Genomic DNA, 17,032 nt, shown 5'->3' on the forward strand with positions numbered 1-17,032 from the left:
TCTCAGCCTTGACAATCTCAACACAAATTTCTTTGGCCTGAGACAAGTACAGGACCAGCAGAAAAGCAAGCTGGAAAAAAGGTCAAAGGCAAGCAGTTTCCTCTGGAATAATGAACAATAAAAAACGGCTGTGAGAGGTCAACTGTTCCCAGTCACCTCCTGCTAAAAATATTAATCATAATTTACTCCGGGCCATTAAACTCAACTCCCTTGGCAAACACTCACATAAAACCTTCAAATATTCTACCAGACCTTGAAAGAGGGTTACTTGACTGTAAATAGCCAAGCGAGTCCCAATTTAAGACAGAATCCTTCTAATGTGACATTATATTGTTGTTGCTTGAAAAACATTTTCACAATCACAGTTCTCACATTTCTAAAATGGCAAGTTCCAGAGAGAAGGGTGGAGTTTGATTTAATAACAAACCTTGTGCCTCATGCCCGGCTCATAATCCCAGCACTTTGGGAGGCCAAGGTGGGCAGATCACTTGAGGCCAGGAGTTCAAGACCAGCCTGGCCAACATGGTGAAACCTATCTCTACTAAAAATACAAAAAAATTAGCTGGGCATGGTGGTGCACACCTGTAACCTCAGCTACTAGGGAGGCTGAGGCAGGAGAATTGTTTGAGCCCTGGAGGCAGAGGTTGCAGTGAGCCAAGATCACACCACTGCACTGCAGCCTGGGCAACGACACAGTGAGACTCTGTCTTAAAAATAACAACAGGCCGGGGCCGGGCACGGTAGCTCACACCTGTAATCCCAACACTTTGGGAGGCCGAGGCAGGTGGATCATCTGAGGTCAGAAGTTCAAGACCAGCCTGGTCAACATGGTGAAACCCCATCTCTACTAAACATACAAAAATTAGCTGGGCATGGTGGCGGTCGCCTGTAATCCCAGCTACTCTGGAGACTGAGGCAGGAGAATCACTTGAACCCGGGAGGCAGAGGTTGCAATGAGCTGAGGTCGCACCACTGCACTCCAGCCTGGGCGACAACAGCGAAACTTCGTCTCAAAATAAATAAATAAATAACAGGCCAGCACGATGGCTCACGCCTGTAATCGCAGCACTTTGGGAGGCCAAGGTGGGTGGATCACCTGAGATCAGGAGTTCGAGACCAGCCTAGTCAACGTGGTAAAACCTCGTTTCTACTAAAAATACAAAAATTAGCTGCGCACGGTGGCAGGCGCCTGTAATCCCAGCTACTCGGGAGACTGAGGCAACAATCACTTGAAGGCAAAGGCAGGGGTTGCAGTGAGCCGAGATCACACCACTGCACTCCAGCCTGGGCCACAGAGCAAGACTATCTCAATAAATAAATAAGGAAAAAAAATCCTCCACTTAAATTTTTGCTGTTATTTGCCAAGCATGTTAGTAAGATGTTTAGGACTTTATCAACATATTACAGAAGGAGGATAAAAGGGGAAAACGTCTTTAAATTTGTACCTCGTTTTTCCACTAAGAGGGAAGAAAGGCTGAAATGGAACAGATTTTACTAAAATTACAAAAATACTATTAGGGTGTTCAGTTTTGTGTTTCTGCATCTTGGAAATGACTTGATATTTTAGCAGGCTCCTAAATAGAATGGGTGAATGAAATTATTATTTATCTTCTCAAATGTCTTTATACCTATTTTTCTCTTAGATTTAAAGTAAATGGAAAACAACCTCAAGTCAACAAAGTCAACACAGAAATAGGAAATACTATTTTGTTAGAGATTGGCCCCATGAAAGAAAAACAAGGAAAGATATCTGAAATCTTTCCAGATAAAAGGTAATTAATAATCAAAGATAAATTGTAATCTGGTGTTTAAACTGGTTTGTAATTTCTACAACTATCAGGAAGCATAGTTAAAGGGCCGGGTGCGGTGGCTCACGCCTATAATCCCAGCACTTTGGGAGGCTGAGGCAGGCGGATCACCTGAGGTCAGGAGTTCAACACCAGCCAGGCCAACATGGTGAAACCCCATCTCTACTAAAAATACAAAAATCAGCTGGGCTTGGTGCCGTGCGCCTGTAATCCCAGCTACTTGGGAAGCTGAGGTGGGAGAATCACTTGAACCTGGGAGGCGGAGGTTGTGGTGAGCCGAGATCACGCCATTCACTGCACTCCAGCCTGGGGGACAGAGTGAAACTCTGTCTTGAGAAGAAAGAAAAAGGAAAAAAAAAAAAAAAAAAAGCATGGTAAAAGAAAAAAACAGCCAAAAAAAAAAAGAAACATACTGGTGTATTCCAGTAGGAGAGATGGATATGTAGTAGTACTAAGAAGTATGTATCTGCCTCTGAGCTTTGGAAGTGTACTCTAAACATAGGTATTTAAACTTCAGGGGACAACATAATACAACTGCTCTCTCCACCCACAAAACAGACTGCAAATGTACACTGCCATGGAGGGATAATAATTATCTTCAGTGGCCAGGTGTGAGAATACCCTGTCAAGATATTATTTTTCAGCTGGGTACAGTGGTTCATGCCTGTAATCCCAGCTCTTTGGGAGGCCAAGAGGGGCGGATCACTTGAGGTCAGGAGTTCAAGACCAGCCTGGCCAACATGGCAAAACCCCGTCCTTACTAAAAATACATAAAAGTAGCCGGGCGTGGTGGCACACGCCTGTAATCCCAGCTACTCAAGAGGCTGAGGCAGAAGAATCACTTGAACCCAGGAGGCGGAGGTTGCAGTGAACACAGATTGTGTCACTGATCTCCAGTCTGAGCAACAGAGGGAGACCTTGCCTCAAAAGAAAAAGAAAAAAGATTATTTTTTGGCCGGGCGCGGTGGCTCACGCCCGTAATCCCAGCACTTTGGGAGGCCGAGGCGGGCGGATCACGAGGTCAGAAGATCGAGACCATCCTGGCTAACATGGTGAAACCCCATCTCTACTAAAAATACAAAAAATTATCCAGGCGCATTGGCAGGCGCCTGTAGTCCCAGCTGCTTGGGAGGCTGAGGCAGGAGAATGGCGGGAACCTGGGAGGCGGAGGTTGCACTGAGCCAAGATCGCGCCACTGCACTCTAGCCTGGGCAACAGAGCGAGACTCCATCTCAAAAAAGAAAAAAGAAAAAAGAAAAAAGATTATTTTTCATATTAGAATAAAATCAGCTAACCAAGTATTAATATTAACTGAAGTACTTTTAAACATTGTAAAACATTGTTCTGATTCGATGAAAGTTGTACTCTCTAAAGATTTTAATAATTCAACTTGAAGTAATCTATAACACTGGGGGAGAAAAATTAAGAACAGAGAAGACACAAACTATAATACTTCACAGATTTTGAAAGCACTTAAGGCACTTATGGTCTCTTTTGGTGAAATCTCAATTACTTTAAAAAGTTACGAGTTTGCATTTTTCTGCTTCACATTTTTTTTTTTCAAATTTCTTGCTTCATTGTCTATGTCTGTAGGATCCTTTTTAATCCCAGAGAAACCTGTATGGATAGTCAGGTACTTTAAATCTAAAGAGGGAAAGCAGCCAACTGAAGAATATGGCAACAAGACACGTACCAGCCAGACACATCATCCTTCTCTTTATGATGTTCATCGTCGAGGTGGCAGCCTTATCTAACAGCACCACTCCCAGGGTAACACACATATTAAACAGGGAAATAATGAATGTTTCTGCTGCAAACTGAGCCTGACTAAATTTGCTGATATAATGCTTATGTCCTGTGCGAGGGTCCCTTTGGACATATGGTTCTCCTCTTATATAAGTCCACATTTGACCAGACGTCATCACAATCACAAAGCACAGAGTTAAAACTTCGCACAAGATTCTGCAAGAAATAGATTTCCTATTCCATTTCAAGAAATACCCAAGTCCGCCAGTGAGAGCCAAAAGTATCCCCAGCTTGAGGAGACCATGGTAATTTGCAGGCTGTCTGATTCTGACGCTGACATGTGTTCTCTCTGCTACCCATTCAGCCATTTGGTCAGCAACGATATCCCTTCCTCTCAAATTATAAATGTCATCTGTTGTAAATTTCCACTGGGCAGAAAAGTGGAAGAAACTCGGAACTGACGTCACCTGGAGCGCTTCAAAGACCTCAGGGCTTTCATCATAATCCACCACTGCAAAAAATACCTTTGTGGTGAATGCACCAGGGCCTTGATAGGAGTTTGCCAAGATCTGAAATTCTTCGGCAGCACCTTTGCACATGACACATGAATTGAACTCGTGGAGAGCAGTAAGCATCACAATAACAGAATAGTTTTTTGGTGCATCTAATACAAAATGATAGAACATGGTGTCACTCATTCTTATCACTCTGTCTTTCTTGGTCCAATCCATCAGCTGGCTGACCTTTTTGGCCAACACCTTCTTCCATCGGGCAGGATGTGTAGGAGTCCCGGGAGCCACAAATACCAGGGCCACCACTATGGTCAAAAGTAGACACCAAAATCGCCACACTTCTGCCATATTTGCTTACTTCTTTGTGTTATACCGCTGTTGCAAAATATGTAAGCCAAAATGTGATCATTTCTTCCTGCAATTAATTTGTCAAAAATTTTTTTCTTTGTCTTCTTCAATCCTGGTAAAGAGGCTATATCACAAATTCTTGTTCATGTCCAGTTTACAAGTCATATATTAGAGTTTACAAAATAACCTGTGGAAAAAAATACTCTGTAATGAAAGGAGTTTGGGAAATAGTGTTCTGGCTTCAGTCCTGCTGAATGACTTGCAATTAACAAATCAGGCCGGGCACGGTGGCTCACGCCTGTAATCCCAGTACTTTGGGAGACCAAGCCAGGCAGATCACCTGAGTTCAGGAGTTTGAGAACAGCCTGGCCAACATGGTGAAACCCCGTCTCTACTAAAAATATAAAAATTAGCCAAGTGTGTTGGCGCATGCCTGTAGTCCCAGCTACTCAGGAGGCTGAAGCAGGAGAATCACTTGAACCCAGGAAGGGAGGTTGCAGTGAGCCAAGATCGTGCCACTGCACTCCAGCCTGGGCAACAGAGCAAGACTCTGTCAAAACAAAACAAAACAAAACAAAAAAAACAACCTAAATGCCTGCCGGGCAGCAGCTGGATCCACTGCGAACACATTCAAACTGCTCAAAAGCCAACCTCATCCCTCAATTGCCTACCAAGCCCTTGGTTCTCTACCGTTCTTCCCATCCCTCCAATGATGTTTAACAACTGATGGACCCTTCTGGGACTTCTTTCTCTCATCCATTAAACCTGAGCTTGGCCCCTGGGCCCATCTGCCTGGGTTTCAATCCAGGCTGTACCACTTGTTAGTGATGTGACCTGGGCACGTCCTCACTGGCCTGTGCCTCAGTCTCCCTGCCTGTAAAGTGAAGATGGTAACAGTACCCACCTCATAGGATCTGGTTCAGCAAAGCCCTCAGAACAGGACCAGGCCTGCACACCTGTCTTCCTCTCTATCCCAGCACCCCACGAGAGGCAGTGTGGAGCACAGCAGAGGGTCCTCTGGGTGGGGCCAGAACACCTGGATTTCCCTCCCTGCTTTTTAGCAGTGTGTCTCTTTTGTTACCTAAGAAAGTAGGGATAGTGCCCACCTCACCTATTAGTTGTGAAGATTAAATGTTAATATTTTTCCAACCCCTAGAACAGTACTAGACATAAGACACACATTTTTTTTTCCCCTTCTCTCTTTTTTTAAAGAAATGGTTGAATATTGAGCATTGCTTCTCTGGTTTTTTGTGTTTTGTTTTGTTTTTTGAGACAGAGTCTCATTCTGTTCCCAGGCTGGAGTGCAGGGGTGCGATCTCAGCTCACTTCAACCTCTGTCTCCCAGGATCAAGTAATTCTCCTGCCTCAGCCTCCCGAGTAGCTGAGATTATAGGTGCGTGCCACTAGAGCATTGCTTCTCATACCCCAGTTACCTCTCTCAGGGTTGTGCCCTCTCCAAACATGATTATCATCCCTTGATCATTCCTTGTATGACCTTCAAGATGGGCAAAGTTGTTGGGCAAGACAGAATAGAAGAACTGTTGCAAACAACATTAACTATATGTCCATTGCTGGAGGGGACCTGCTGGGGAGTGCACCTGATTTTAATTTTAATTAATTTATTTATTTTTGAGACGTAGTCTCACTCTGTCACCCAGGCTGGAATGCAGTGGCACGATCTCGGCTCACTGCAACCTCTGCCTCCAGGCTCAAGCGATTCTCCTGCCTCAGCCTCCCTAGTAGCTGAGATTACAGGTGCACACCACCATACTTGGCTAATTTTTGTAATTTTTTTTTTCACTCTTGTCACACAGGCTGGAGTGCAATGGCACAATCTCGGCTCACTGTAACCTCTGCCTCCTGGGTTCAAGCGATTCTCCTGCCTCAGCCTCCCAAGTAGGTGGGATTACAGTCACCTGCCACCACGCCCAGCTAATTTTTGTATTTTTAGTAGAAACAGGTTTTTACTACATTGGCCAGGCTGGTCTCGAACTCCTGACCTCAGGTGATCCACTTGCCTGTCTCCCAAAGTGCTGGGATTACAGGCGTGAGCCACTGTGCCTGGCCAAATTTTGTATCTTTTGTAGAGACGGGATTTCGCCATGTTGCCCAGGCTGGTCTCCAACTCCTGGACTCAAGCAATCCACCTGGTCTTGGCCTCCCAAAATGCTGGGATTGCAGGCCTGAGTTGCTGCTCCCGGCCTACTTTTTCTATGTGCTGTTCATTTGGTGGCAACCACTGTTTCTGAGGCTGACCTCCAACTCCTAGCCTCAAGCAATCCTACCGCCTGGGCCTCTGGAGTAGCTGGGATTACAAGCGTGAGCCACTGCGCCCGGTTTCATATTTTCTATCATGTCTATGCATACCTTTATCAAAATAAAAATGGTTAGGCCCGGGCAGTGGCTCACATTTGTAATCTCAGCCCTTTGGGAGCCGTGATGGGTGGATCGCCTGAGGCCAGGAGTTTGAGATCAGCCTGGGCAACATGGTGAAACCTCGTTTCTACTAAAATTTTTTTAAAAATTTAGCCGGGAGTGGTGGCATGCGCCTGTGGTCCCAGCTAACTCGGGAGGCCGAGGTGGGAGAATCACTTCAGCCTGGGAGGTCCAGGTTGCAGTGAGCCCAGACTGAGCCACAGCACTCCAGCCTGGGCGACCCAGCGAGACCCTGTCTGAGAAAACAACAAATGTTCATTTAATTTGTAAATCAAGTGAAAGCGCTGCGCTGATGTCCCCCACCTCTCTCAGGCTCTGCCGGCCGCCCCTCGCCTACCCTAAAGGCCTCCGGGGACGCCGCCCTACGCCGCCGCGGTTGCCAAGCAAAGCACCCAGGCCAGGTAGGCCGCGGGGGAGGGGTGGTTGCCTAGCAACGGGGGGTGCCAAACACTGGCGCTCAGAGCGGGGGGCGCGGAGAGCGAAGCAGGAAAGTAGGTAAGGGAGCTAGGAGAGCGGGGGCGCCCCCTTCCTCCGCGCCGGACCGGGGTACTGATCTAAACCAAAGGCGATCATCCTGCGGAGGGGAAGAAAGCGGTTCGGCGGAGAACCGGCTTGACCCCAGCCCCTCCCACGGGGCCCTCCCCGTCCCGCCTCCCCTTCCAACAGTAGGCGAGGGCGAAGGGGCGGGTGGGCATGACGGCTACCAGACGGGGAGGGGGCGGCCCCCAGCTCCCCAGTGCCAACAGGCACGCGTCCCTGGAGAGAGAACAGGGCTCCTGCCCTTAGATCCCCCACGGGGCCTGGCCCGCAGCCTGGGGAAGAAAGGAAAGGAAGCTCAACAAGGCATGGTTGGCTGGTGGCAGGTGTGGAAACTGCATTAGGACTATTTTTTTCTGACATCCTCCTACCCCGCCCCCCCCCAAAGGCATTTGGCATTTCACACACACTTCGAGGCTTCCGGGACTCCATTATTATTCCTTTTTACCTGCTCCAGGACCTGCAAGGTCCAGGGGTTTGTGTCCGCCCCGGGACAGGAGGGAGGGAAACTTAATGCCTCACACAAAGTTGAGCAAAGCAAGGGCTGTCTCCAAGCAGGCTTCCAGCAGGAGGGGGCTCAGAGCAAAATGGACAGGAACAAGTTCTGCCTAGGGGGCGTGTGATCCAGGAGACTTCTCCTGAAAGGTCTCCCGCAGCCGTGTTTTGCCTCTGCAGGTGGTGTCTGTGAACAGGCCTAGGGGTTTCTGACCCTTCTGGTTTCTGCGCCATGGCCACGCTGAGCGTCAAGCCAAGTCAGCGCTTCCAGCTGCCCGACTGGCACACTAACAGCTACCTGCTATCCACCAATGCCCAGCTGCAGCGAGATGCTTCCCATCAGATCCGCCAGGAGGCCCGGGTGCTCCGCAATGAGACCAACAACCAGGTTGGGGTCGGGAACTCAGCTGGGTGGGCAAAGGGATAGCCCCCAACCCTGTGACACCCTATTTATCTGGCCTGTCTCTCTCAGACCATTTGGGATGAACATGACAACAGGACTCGACTGGTGGAGAGGATTGATACTGTCAACCGGTGGAAGGAGATGCTGGACAAGTGTCTGACAGATTTAGATGCCGAGATCGACGCCCTGACACAGGCAGGAAGCCAGGACTGGGTGCCTGGGGGCTGCTGCCAAAACCTCCCCTCCTTCCCCACGGCTGGGTTGAGAAACCCTTGATGGGGGGGTCATGAGTGGCAAGTCCATCTGAGTCACTGGCTCCCTGCTAACGTGGGGACAAGTGCTACTTCCCCGTGGATGGCTCCACCAGCCCCCCTGCCCCTTCTTTTCTTTTTCTTTTCTTTTTTCTTTTTTTCTTTGAGACGGCATCTGGATCTGTTGCCCAGGCTGGAGTGCAGTGGTGCGATCACAGCTCACTGCAACCTCCGCCTCCTGGGCTCAAGTGATTCTCCTGCCTCAGCCTCCTGAGTAAAGTAGCTGTGACTACAGGCGTGCGCCATCATTCCCAGCTAATTTTTGTATTTTTAGTAGAAACGGGGTTTCACCATTTTGGCCAGGCTGTTCTCAAACTCCTGACCTCAAGTGATCCACCCGACTCGGCCTCCCAAAGTGCTGGGATTACAGACGTGAACCACCATGCCCGGCCGCGCTCTCTTTTCTAGATGAAGGATTCAGCAGAGCAAAACCTGCAGGCCAAGAGCCTACCTCTGGATGTGGCCATTGAGTGCCTGACCCTGCGGGAAAGCCGGCGAGACATTGATGTGGTGAAGGACCCTGTGGAGGATGAGCTGCATAAAGAGGTGGAGGTCATCGAGGCCACCAAGAAGGCCTTGCAACAGAAGGTCAGCCAGGCCTTCGAGCAGCTGTGGTAAGAGAGAGGCAGGTCGTCCGTATGTTCACGAGCCCCTGGAGGCTGTGTGCCTTCAATGTGGAACACAGATATTGTGGATGAGGAGCAACTGGCTCTCGTGCTACATTTTGGCCCTCTGGTGCCTGTGACAGAAACCACTCATCAATTGTAGCACTTTTCCCACTGCCTGGACATGGGCTCGGAATACTTCTCACCACCCTGCCCTGGACAGCCAGTACCACCGATTGGAAGCATGAGAGGTGACACTCATTTGCCACCACCCCTGAGTAGCTCCTGTGAGTGTGTGCGTATGAGCCTTTGTGAGCACAGCTACATCCGTGTGCCCCACGGGTGTGTAGGCGCATGGTGGCAGCATTTTCATCCAGCTGTGCTGCTCTTGGTCTCCGCAGTTGCAGCTCCATTGTCTTCTGCTGGGAAGGGTCATCCCAGCCTCCTCTTCCCACAGTGTTCCCTTCATATGGTGAGGCCTGCCTCTGGGCCTTGGGGGATGGTCCTGATGGAGTCTGCGCTTTCCCCAGCCTCCTGCAGGAAGTCCGACAGCAGCTCAACTCCGACCATCGGGGCAAAATGGAGACACTGGAGATCGACAGAGGCTGTCTCTCTCTCAACCTCAGATCCCCAAACATCTCGCTGAAGGTCGACCCCACACGTGTCCCTGATGGGTAAGAAGAGTGTTTCAGCCAGTCTCTTCTCCTCCCCTCCCAGGCCACACCCTCATGACCTCCATTTTCCCTGCCACCTGCAGCTCCACCACACTCCAGCAGTGGGATGACTTCAGTCAGTTCAACAAGGACCGAGGGGAGGCTGAGATGAAGGCAGCCACGGAGCTGAGGGAGGCCATTGCTCTAACTATTGCTGAGGTGACGGGCCACCCACAGCTAATGGATGGCCCCAGTGTGTGCTCAGCCCTTATCTTCTGTTCCCTGCTGTGCACGTGGCCCCCTGCCCCTCGCTTGAGTAATATCCTCAGGCAGCCGTGAGTTTGCCCTTCCCTTGCCACGTGTTTCCTCCTTCAGACCAACAACGAGCTTGAAGCCCAGAGAGTTGCAACGGAATTTGCCTTCAGGAAGCGGCTGCGGGAGATGGAGAAAGTGTACAGTGAGCTCAAGTGGCAAGAGAAGAATGTGAGCGTCTCCCAGGGCATGGACTTCCTGCTGTGGGATGAGGAGCCGCATGCCCCCGCCAGGAGGCACTGGATCAGGCGTGTACAGTGAGTCCAGCAGGTGGAAACCAGTCACTCTGTCCCCTGCAGACCTTGGAGGAGATCGCTGAGCTGCAGGAGGACATCCGGCACCTGGAGGAGGATCTGCGCACAAAGTTCCTGAGCCTGAAGCTGTCCCATACCCGGCTAGAGGCCAGAACCTACCGGCCCAATGTGGAACTCTGTCGGGACCAGGTGAGAGGGTGTCCCAGTGGGGGCACGGGCCCCCTGGCCAAGGTTTTCTCATATTCCTGATGGCGCAAGGGCACTGCTGTCACGGGGCAGCACTCAAGTAAAGGACAGTGTGGCTGACTTGGAACTCCCAACCCCTCTGCCTCCAGGCACAGTATGGCCTCACTGACGAGGTTCACCAGCTAGAGGCAACCATCGCTGCCCTGAAGCAGAAGCTGGCACAAGCACAGTAGGTCTGGGGAGTGGGTGGGAGGAGCAGTGAGACGATGCCCAGCAGTGGGGCCTCTTGCTGCCTGCTGGCTCCCTGGGGCTGTCTTCCTGACTAAAGGCTGTGCACTCAGCCCAGGCCTCCTAGCCTCATGGGGGCTGGGGGTTGTCAATGCTCTTCCCTAGGGACGCACTGGACGCCCTGTACAAGCACCTGGCCCGGCTGCAGGCTGACATTGCCTGCAAGGCCAACTCCATGCTGCTGGACACCAAGTGCATGGACACGCGGCGCAAGCTGACCGTGCCCGCTGAGAAGTTCGTGCCTGAGGTGGACACCTTCACACGTACCACAAATAGCACCCTGAGTCCACTCAAAAGCTGCCAGCTGGAGCTGGCCTAGCCTTGGAGGACTACGGGAGGAGGGCAGGGTTGGGTGGGCAATGGAAGGGGGAGGAGAGAATGAATGGAATAAATGCAGAGGATCTCAGGCCAGCTGTTCTCTGCCCCACTGTATGTAGCCAGCAGGGAGAGGGTTCTTGGACCCCTCCTGTCTATGGAGGAGTAAAGACGGGGAACACCATTCCCCCGCACTCCATGTACCAAATCCAGTCTTTCCCCTCCCCTCAAGGAACCCCTCTCTCGGCTGGGCCAGCACTCCTGGGCTCCAGCAGCGCGGCCTCTACCTGGCTGTGCCCCAGCTGGCCCCTGGTCCGCCCTCTTGATGCTTAAGGGAGGCCCACAGCGGGCAAGGGCCTGGTGGGAGGGCTTGGGGGTGGTCCTGGCCTCGGTGGAGAGGGCCGGCTGGGGGTGCGGAGTTAGGGGTGCTCGCCTGCAGAAGGCAGTGGCCTGAAGTGATCCAGTGGTCCGGCTCAGTGCCCATCCCCCAGGGACCCCATAGCGGCCTTCCCATCCAGTTAGCCCAGTGGTGAGGAGCGGGAAGAACGGGGACTCAAAGCACAGACTGGCGGGAGCTGCGCGGCGCCGAGACTCCGGGCCGCTGGGCGGCGCTGTGGGCCGGGCGGCGGAGCGGTGACTCTAGGCCCCGGGGAGTGCTGCGGAACGGGAGTAGGGAAGCTGCGAGGGTGACACCGGAAGTGGCGAGCGGCCTGCGCGCGGATGGCGGCGGCGGCGATGGCTGTAGCTGGCGGCGGAGGGGCTGGCGCGGCCCGCTCTCTCTCACGCTTCCGAGGCTGCCTGGCTGGCGCGCTGCTCGGGGACTGCGTGGGCTCCTTCTACGAGGCCCACGACACCGTCGAGCTGACGTCAGTCCTGCGTCATGTCCAGAGCCTGGAGCCGGACCCCGGCACGCCCGGGAGTGAGCGGACAGGTGGGCGGGGCCGGGCGCACGTCAGAGGCCGTGCTAGTGGGAGACCGAAGGGGCGCGGAGCCTCCGGGGGCGACGGGTCGGGGGTGCGTGAGGATGAGACTGTCGAGGGCACCGGGGCCGGAGCCGGATGACCTGCAGACAGCTTGGGCTCAGCGAGTGCTAGCGCGATCTCCGGCCTTAGACGTCTCGTCCCGAACATCCCGTGCTCGGGGCGTGACAGCACCGGGGCCTCAACCGTGCAGGGTGTGGATAAACCCATCGTAAGTTGAAAATACCTGAAGTGGAAAGTGCGCTTTCAGCTTAGACGACTGTTTTATCTGGACGCAGCCCTATCGGACGTCTAGGAGCCTATTGAATGCGTATCAGCGTTATCGGAAAGCCGAAAAAAACTTAAGTTGAACCATCCTAAGCCGGGGACTGCCTGTCCACCCTTGCCGACTTGACCTGTTTTTCCCGATTCTCTAGAGTCAGTACACCACCAGCCCGTTCTCCACCCCGCTGGGCGTGCTTTGGAAGCCTTACTGTAATCGCTTCCTCCCCCGCCTAAAACCCTGCTGTGATTTCCCGTTACCCTTAGTTCAGAGCTACATTCCTTAACGTGTCCGACGTGGTCCATCCCTCCCGCACGTCTGCAGTTTGGTCTTCCACCAACCTTGGCCTTGCTTTCTGCTCTTCGGTTCCTCACACCATGCTTTCCCCTAGGCCAGGAGTTTGCATGTGCTGTCTCGCCTGTAAAACTAACTTACTTTGTGCGCTCAGATCCCGGCTCAGGTAGCAGGTGTGAGGTCAAGCAGAGAAGGTGAATCTTCCTGGAGAGCAGGTAGCATAGTGAGAAGAAAGGGCCATAGTCAGAACCCTGGAGAACACCGGTAATTAAGAGGGAGAAAGGGAGGGAAGGGGGCTAGGGAAGGAAACAGTTTGATAGGAGGAGGAGCAGGAGTGCCTATCAACGAAACCTAGGGAAAGAATTTCAAGATGAAGACACTGGTCACTGGTGGTGTGCTACAGAGAAGTGAAGTAGGGGGGTATCTGGATCCAGAAACTATCATTTTCAATCTGGGCATGGTGGCACACAACCTGTAATGCAGCTACTCCACAGACTAAGGTGGAAGGATCTTCGCTTAAGCCCAGGAGTTCGAGACTAGCCTGGGCAACATGGCAAGATCCTGACTATAAAAAAGAAAAACAAATAGACTGGAGCTGCAAGGATGGCAGCCACAAGGGGATGGAAGTTTTCCTTCAGAAATCAGCAGATCAAAGCATGACGTAGGCTGATAATAAATAAATACATAAAATAGAAAGCAGCAGGACATGGTGACTGACTTGGAATAAAGAATTGCTGAAAATCCCAATGCTGAGATCCTAAGGTTTCCCAGGCCCAGGAAAGTGAATGGGAGTGAGAAACTGACTTAAGGTCATTTTAGATGTGGTAACGCTAAAACATGAGTAGGGGCTGGGTGCCCTAGCCACAACTGTAATCCCAGCGCTTTGGGAGAGGCCACTTGAGCCCAAGAGTTTGAGACCAGCCTGGCAAAAAAAAAAAAAAAAAGCCAAGCGTGGTGGTGTGCACCTGTAGTCTCAGTTACTCGGGAGGCTGGGGCAAGAGGCTCCTTGAGCCTGGGAGGTCGAGACTGGAGTGAGCCATGATCGTACCACTGCACTGCAGCCTAGGCAACAGAGTGAGACCCTGTACCAAAAAAATAATAAAATAATATAAACTAAAATAAAAGGTGAGCAGAGCCAGGCACAATGGCTCATGCCTATAATCCCAGCTGTTTGGGAGGCCAAGGCAGGAGGATTGCTTGAGCCCAGGAATTCAAGACCAGTCTGGACAACAGAGTGAGACCCTGTCTCTAAAAAAAATAAAAGTAGCTTGCTGTGATGATGCATGCCTATAGTTCCAGCTACTTGAGAGGCTGAGACAGGAGGATAGCTTGAGGCCAGGAGTTCAAGACTGCAGTGAACCATGATTGCACCAGTGCACTCCAGTCTGGGCAACAGAGTGAGACTCTGTCTCCAAATAAATTTTAAAAAGGTGAGCAGGAGGCTCTCATCCTCCCTCCTCTCCCCACAGAAGCCTTGTACTACACAGATGACACAGCCATGGCCAGGGCCCTGGTGCAGTCCCTGCTAGCCAAGGAGGCCTTTGACGAGGTGGACATGGCTCACAGGTGAGGGGGATGGTCCTGGGCTGAGGCAAACCAGGTGGGCAAAGTTATTGCACCCCTTGACCAGAGGAATGACATCTGTGCATGCCCGCGCCCCCCACCCTCCATAGGAGCCTGTGTCTGGTTGGCACAGCTTTCCAAGCTAAAACAGCAGCACTGCTGGTGCAGGCTCCTTAGGCCCCCAAGGCTTTCTCTTTTTCCAAACCAGCCTCGATTTCTTCTCTCCCAACCCTTAGAGGCATCTTGTAAATCCCAATTCTGTCTCCCTTTCTGTTCCCTAGATTTGCTCAGGAGTACAAGAAAGACCCTGACAGGGGCTATGGTGCTGGAGTAGTCACTGTCTTCAAGAAGCTCCTGAACCCCAAATGTCGTGATGTCTTTGAGCCTGCCCGGGCCCAGTTTAACGGGAAAGGCTCCTATGGCAATGGAGGTGCCATGCGGGTAGCTGGTATCTCCCTGGCCTATAGCAGTGTCCAGGATGTGCAGAAGGTATTCAGGGCGGGCTGGCTTCTGGGCTGTCACCTTCCTCTTCTGCAGCAGGGCTTCTGTGACAGCAGGTCTCCTCCTCTCTAGTTTGCCCGGCTCTCGGCCCAGCTGACACACGCCTCCTCCCTGGGTTACAATGGCGCCATCCTGCAGGCCCTGGCTGTGCACCTGGCCTTGCAGGGCGAGTCTTCCAGCAAGCACTTTCTCAAGCAACTCCTGGGCCACATGGAGGAGCTGGAGGGTGATGCCCAGTCTGTCTTGGATGCCAGGGAGTGAGTATGGGGCTGGAGGTGTGTGGTGTGGGGATGTGGGTGATCCAGGGGGCCTCTGGCATTGCCATAAACTGAAACCTTCCTTCCTTAATTGCAGACCCTAGGGAGGCATGGGCAGAAGCCCCTTCATCCTGTCTATGTTTCAAGGCTCTCAGGGTCCCAGAGAACAAAACGACCTGCTCACCTCCAGCCCTCTCCCACCTCTTGTCAGGGCACCTGTGCCTGGCTGGCAGCCTGACCACATCCCTGCTCGTTCTCACATGCAGCCCTCTCCCCTGCCTGCACCGCCACCCTGCTTGCTTTGACCTCCCTGAAATCTCTCCCCCAACCCACAGGTTGGGCATGGAGGAGCATCCATACTCTAGCCGCCTGAAGAAGATTGGGGAGCTTCTAGACCAGGCATCGGTGACCAGGGAGGAAGTGGTGTCTGAGCTAGGTGAGTGGGCCTGCCTGGGATTGTCTCCGCCTCTGTCATCCTTCAGGGTCGGTCTTGGGCTCAGGGGAGCATGGAGTCTTGCCTGCCGTCACACTGTACCCTGGGCTGCTGTGACACACAGAGTCATGGCAGGGTTGAGTTCAGCGCTTCTTGCTCCGAAGCTACAGCACCCTCAGCCTTGTGGATCAGTGTCCCCAGAAATGGCAGCTGGCCACTCGTCGTAAAAATGTTGATAGTGGATTTTATTTATCTAGCATCTGTACTGGGCGCTGTGCAGAATGCTTCCCAGACACGGTCTTGCTTCATCCTCACAACAGCCCTGTCAGAGAGTTACTAACGTTACTCCCTGTCTGCTTAAGGAGTTGAATCTGAGAGCAGGAAGCTTAGCAGTCCCCTAGGTAACTCTCCCAGTCACGCAGCCAGTATGTGGTGGAGCCAGGATTTGAGCCCAGGTGGTCTAACCGTAGAGCCTGAGATCTTAGTCACAGCCTGCTTGAAGCCAAGAGTGCTGACTTGTGTCAAATGGCAGGAGGCCTGGGGATGCATGGAGCCCCTCTAATGTGGCTTCCCCACAGGGAATGGCATTGCTGCTTTTGAGTCGGTGCCCACCGCCATCTACTGCTTCCTGCGCTGCATGGAGCCGGACCCTGAGATCCCCTCTGCCTTCAATAGCCTCCAAAGGACTCTCATCTATTCCATCTCACTTGGTGGGGACACAGACACCATTGCCACCATGGCTGGGGCCATTGCTGGTGCCTACTATGGGATGGATCAGGTGCCGGAGAGCTGGCAGCAAAGCTGTGAAGGCTATGAGGAGACAGACATCCTGGCCCAGAGCCTGCACCGTGTATTCCAGAAGAGTTTATGAGGGCCACAGCTGTTGGGGCTCTGCCAGGTCCCCTGGGACCAACTACAGCTCCAGTCGGAAACCCTGAGCTTCCTTGAGTGGGGCTCCCCACTCTCCCTGCATTGTGGAGCTGACTGACTACACCAGTGGGGCTGGGGTCTCTTCAGGGGATTTCACTGGAACAGTGAGCAAGGGACTGCTGCCTCGCTGGTGCTGGGTCTCTGGTTTGCTGCAGAGCCGTAGGGCACTCCCAGCTCCTCAGCAGGACGGAGGGACCCAGGCAGGTTTATTTTGGGGTACTTGTGGCATTTTCCTGTATTGTCTTGGACATGGGATGTGGGGAGGTGGAAATGATGAGCAGTAGCATCATTCCTCTCTGTTGGGTTTTAGCCAGTTTGCCAGCAAGCACATCCTAGCAGGGCCCCCGAGCAGCAGGTTGTGTGGATGAAGGGACAGGCACTTGCATCCAGCTGATCTAGGTCACACCTGGCTCTTGGCTGCCATGTGGCTTATTAACAGCTTCCAGTGGAAGTCGCAATAAACAGTTTCTGGTAAATCTCACCACTGTTTCCTGTTTCTCCTGCCCTGAATGGACTCTCCCCTGGCAGCCTGATCTCTGAAGACTAGTGACTCTGGTGCGCTGCACCGTCATAGGAGCTGGGGCCCCACGGCCATGAGCTGCT

The 17,032-nt window shown here is 52.4% G+C and overlaps 2 protein-coding genes and 1 pseudogene across 4 annotated transcripts; 2 read left to right on the forward strand and 1 right to left on the reverse strand.

Annotated features, from left to right (window-relative positions):
• Nucleotides 1-3,163: 3,163 nt before the first annotated feature.
• LOC105545931 lies at nt 3,164-4,189 on the reverse strand (annotated as a pseudogene). Its single transcript, XR_001007019.1, has one exon. The product of XR_001007019.1 is annotated as a magnesium transporter protein 1 pseudogene (transcript).
• Nucleotides 4,190-7,270: 3,081 nt separating this feature from the next.
• TEKT2 (tektin 2 (testicular)) lies at nt 7,271-11,300 on the forward strand. Of its 2 annotated transcripts, none has more exons than XM_011988993.1 (10): nt 7,271-7,345; nt 8,063-8,270; nt 8,355-8,480; nt 9,005-9,210; nt 9,732-9,875; nt 9,959-10,073; nt 10,230-10,337; nt 10,466-10,609; nt 10,756-10,835; nt 11,000-11,300. In XM_011988993.1, the coding sequence occupies exons 2-10, from the start codon at nt 8,115-8,117 to the stop codon at nt 11,211-11,213; spliced, it is 1,293 nt and encodes a 430-aa protein (XP_011844383.1). In that variant the 5' UTR covers nt 7,271-7,345; nt 8,063-8,114; the 3' UTR covers nt 11,214-11,300. The 2 variants fall into 2 exon arrangements, with proteins under 2 accessions (XP_011844383.1, XP_011844384.1); XM_011988994.1 differs by having other exon boundaries at nt 7,338-7,713.
• A 577-nt stretch (nt 11,301-11,877) lies between these two features.
• Nucleotides 11,878-16,910, forward strand: ADPRHL2 (ADP-ribosylhydrolase like 2). Its single transcript, XM_011988995.1, has 6 exons — nt 11,878-12,140; nt 14,215-14,311; nt 14,590-14,797; nt 14,882-15,066; nt 15,402-15,502; nt 16,078-16,910. Exons 1-6 carry the CDS (start codon nt 11,930-11,932, stop codon nt 16,368-16,370), a joined length of 1,095 nt encoding a protein of 364 aa, XP_011844385.1. The 5' UTR covers nt 11,878-11,929; the 3' UTR covers nt 16,371-16,910.
• The last annotated feature ends 122 nt before the right edge of the window (nt 16,911-17,032 follow it).

The sequence above is a fragment of the Mandrillus leucophaeus genome, unplaced genomic scaffold (assembly GCF_000951045.1).
Source record: "Mandrillus leucophaeus isolate KB7577 unplaced genomic scaffold, Mleu.le_1.0 Scaffold343, whole genome shotgun sequence".
Lineage (NCBI taxonomy): Eukaryota > Metazoa > Chordata > Mammalia > Primates > Cercopithecidae > Mandrillus > Mandrillus leucophaeus.

What these genes read in the sequence shown, in the direction of transcription:
- TEKT2 (XM_011988993.1), top strand. Translation starts at nt 8,115, where the DNA reads ATGGCCACGCTGAGCGTCAAGCCAAGTCAGCGCTTCCAGCTGCCCGAC. An exon ending in AGATCGACGCCCTGACACAG is followed by an intron (nt 8,481 to 9,004) that starts GCAGGAAGCCAG and finishes TCTCTTTTCTAG; the next exon opens with ATGAAGGATTCAGCAGAGCA. An exon ending in TGGAACTCTGTCGGGACCAG is followed by an intron (nt 10,610 to 10,755) that starts GTGAGAGGGTGT and finishes CTCTGCCTCCAG; the next exon opens with GCACAGTATGGCCTCACTGA.
- ADPRHL2 (XM_011988995.1), top strand. Translation starts at nt 11,930, where the DNA reads ATGGCGGCGGCGGCGATGGCTGTAGCTGGCGGCGGAGGGGCTGGCGCG. An exon ending in TCTGTCTTGGATGCCAGGGA is followed by an intron (nt 15,067 to 15,401) that starts GTGAGTATGGGG and finishes CCCAACCCACAG; the next exon opens with GTTGGGCATGGAGGAGCATC. An exon ending in GGAAGTGGTGTCTGAGCTAG is followed by an intron (nt 15,503 to 16,077) that starts GTGAGTGGGCCT and finishes GCTTCCCCACAG; the next exon opens with GGAATGGCATTGCTGCTTTT.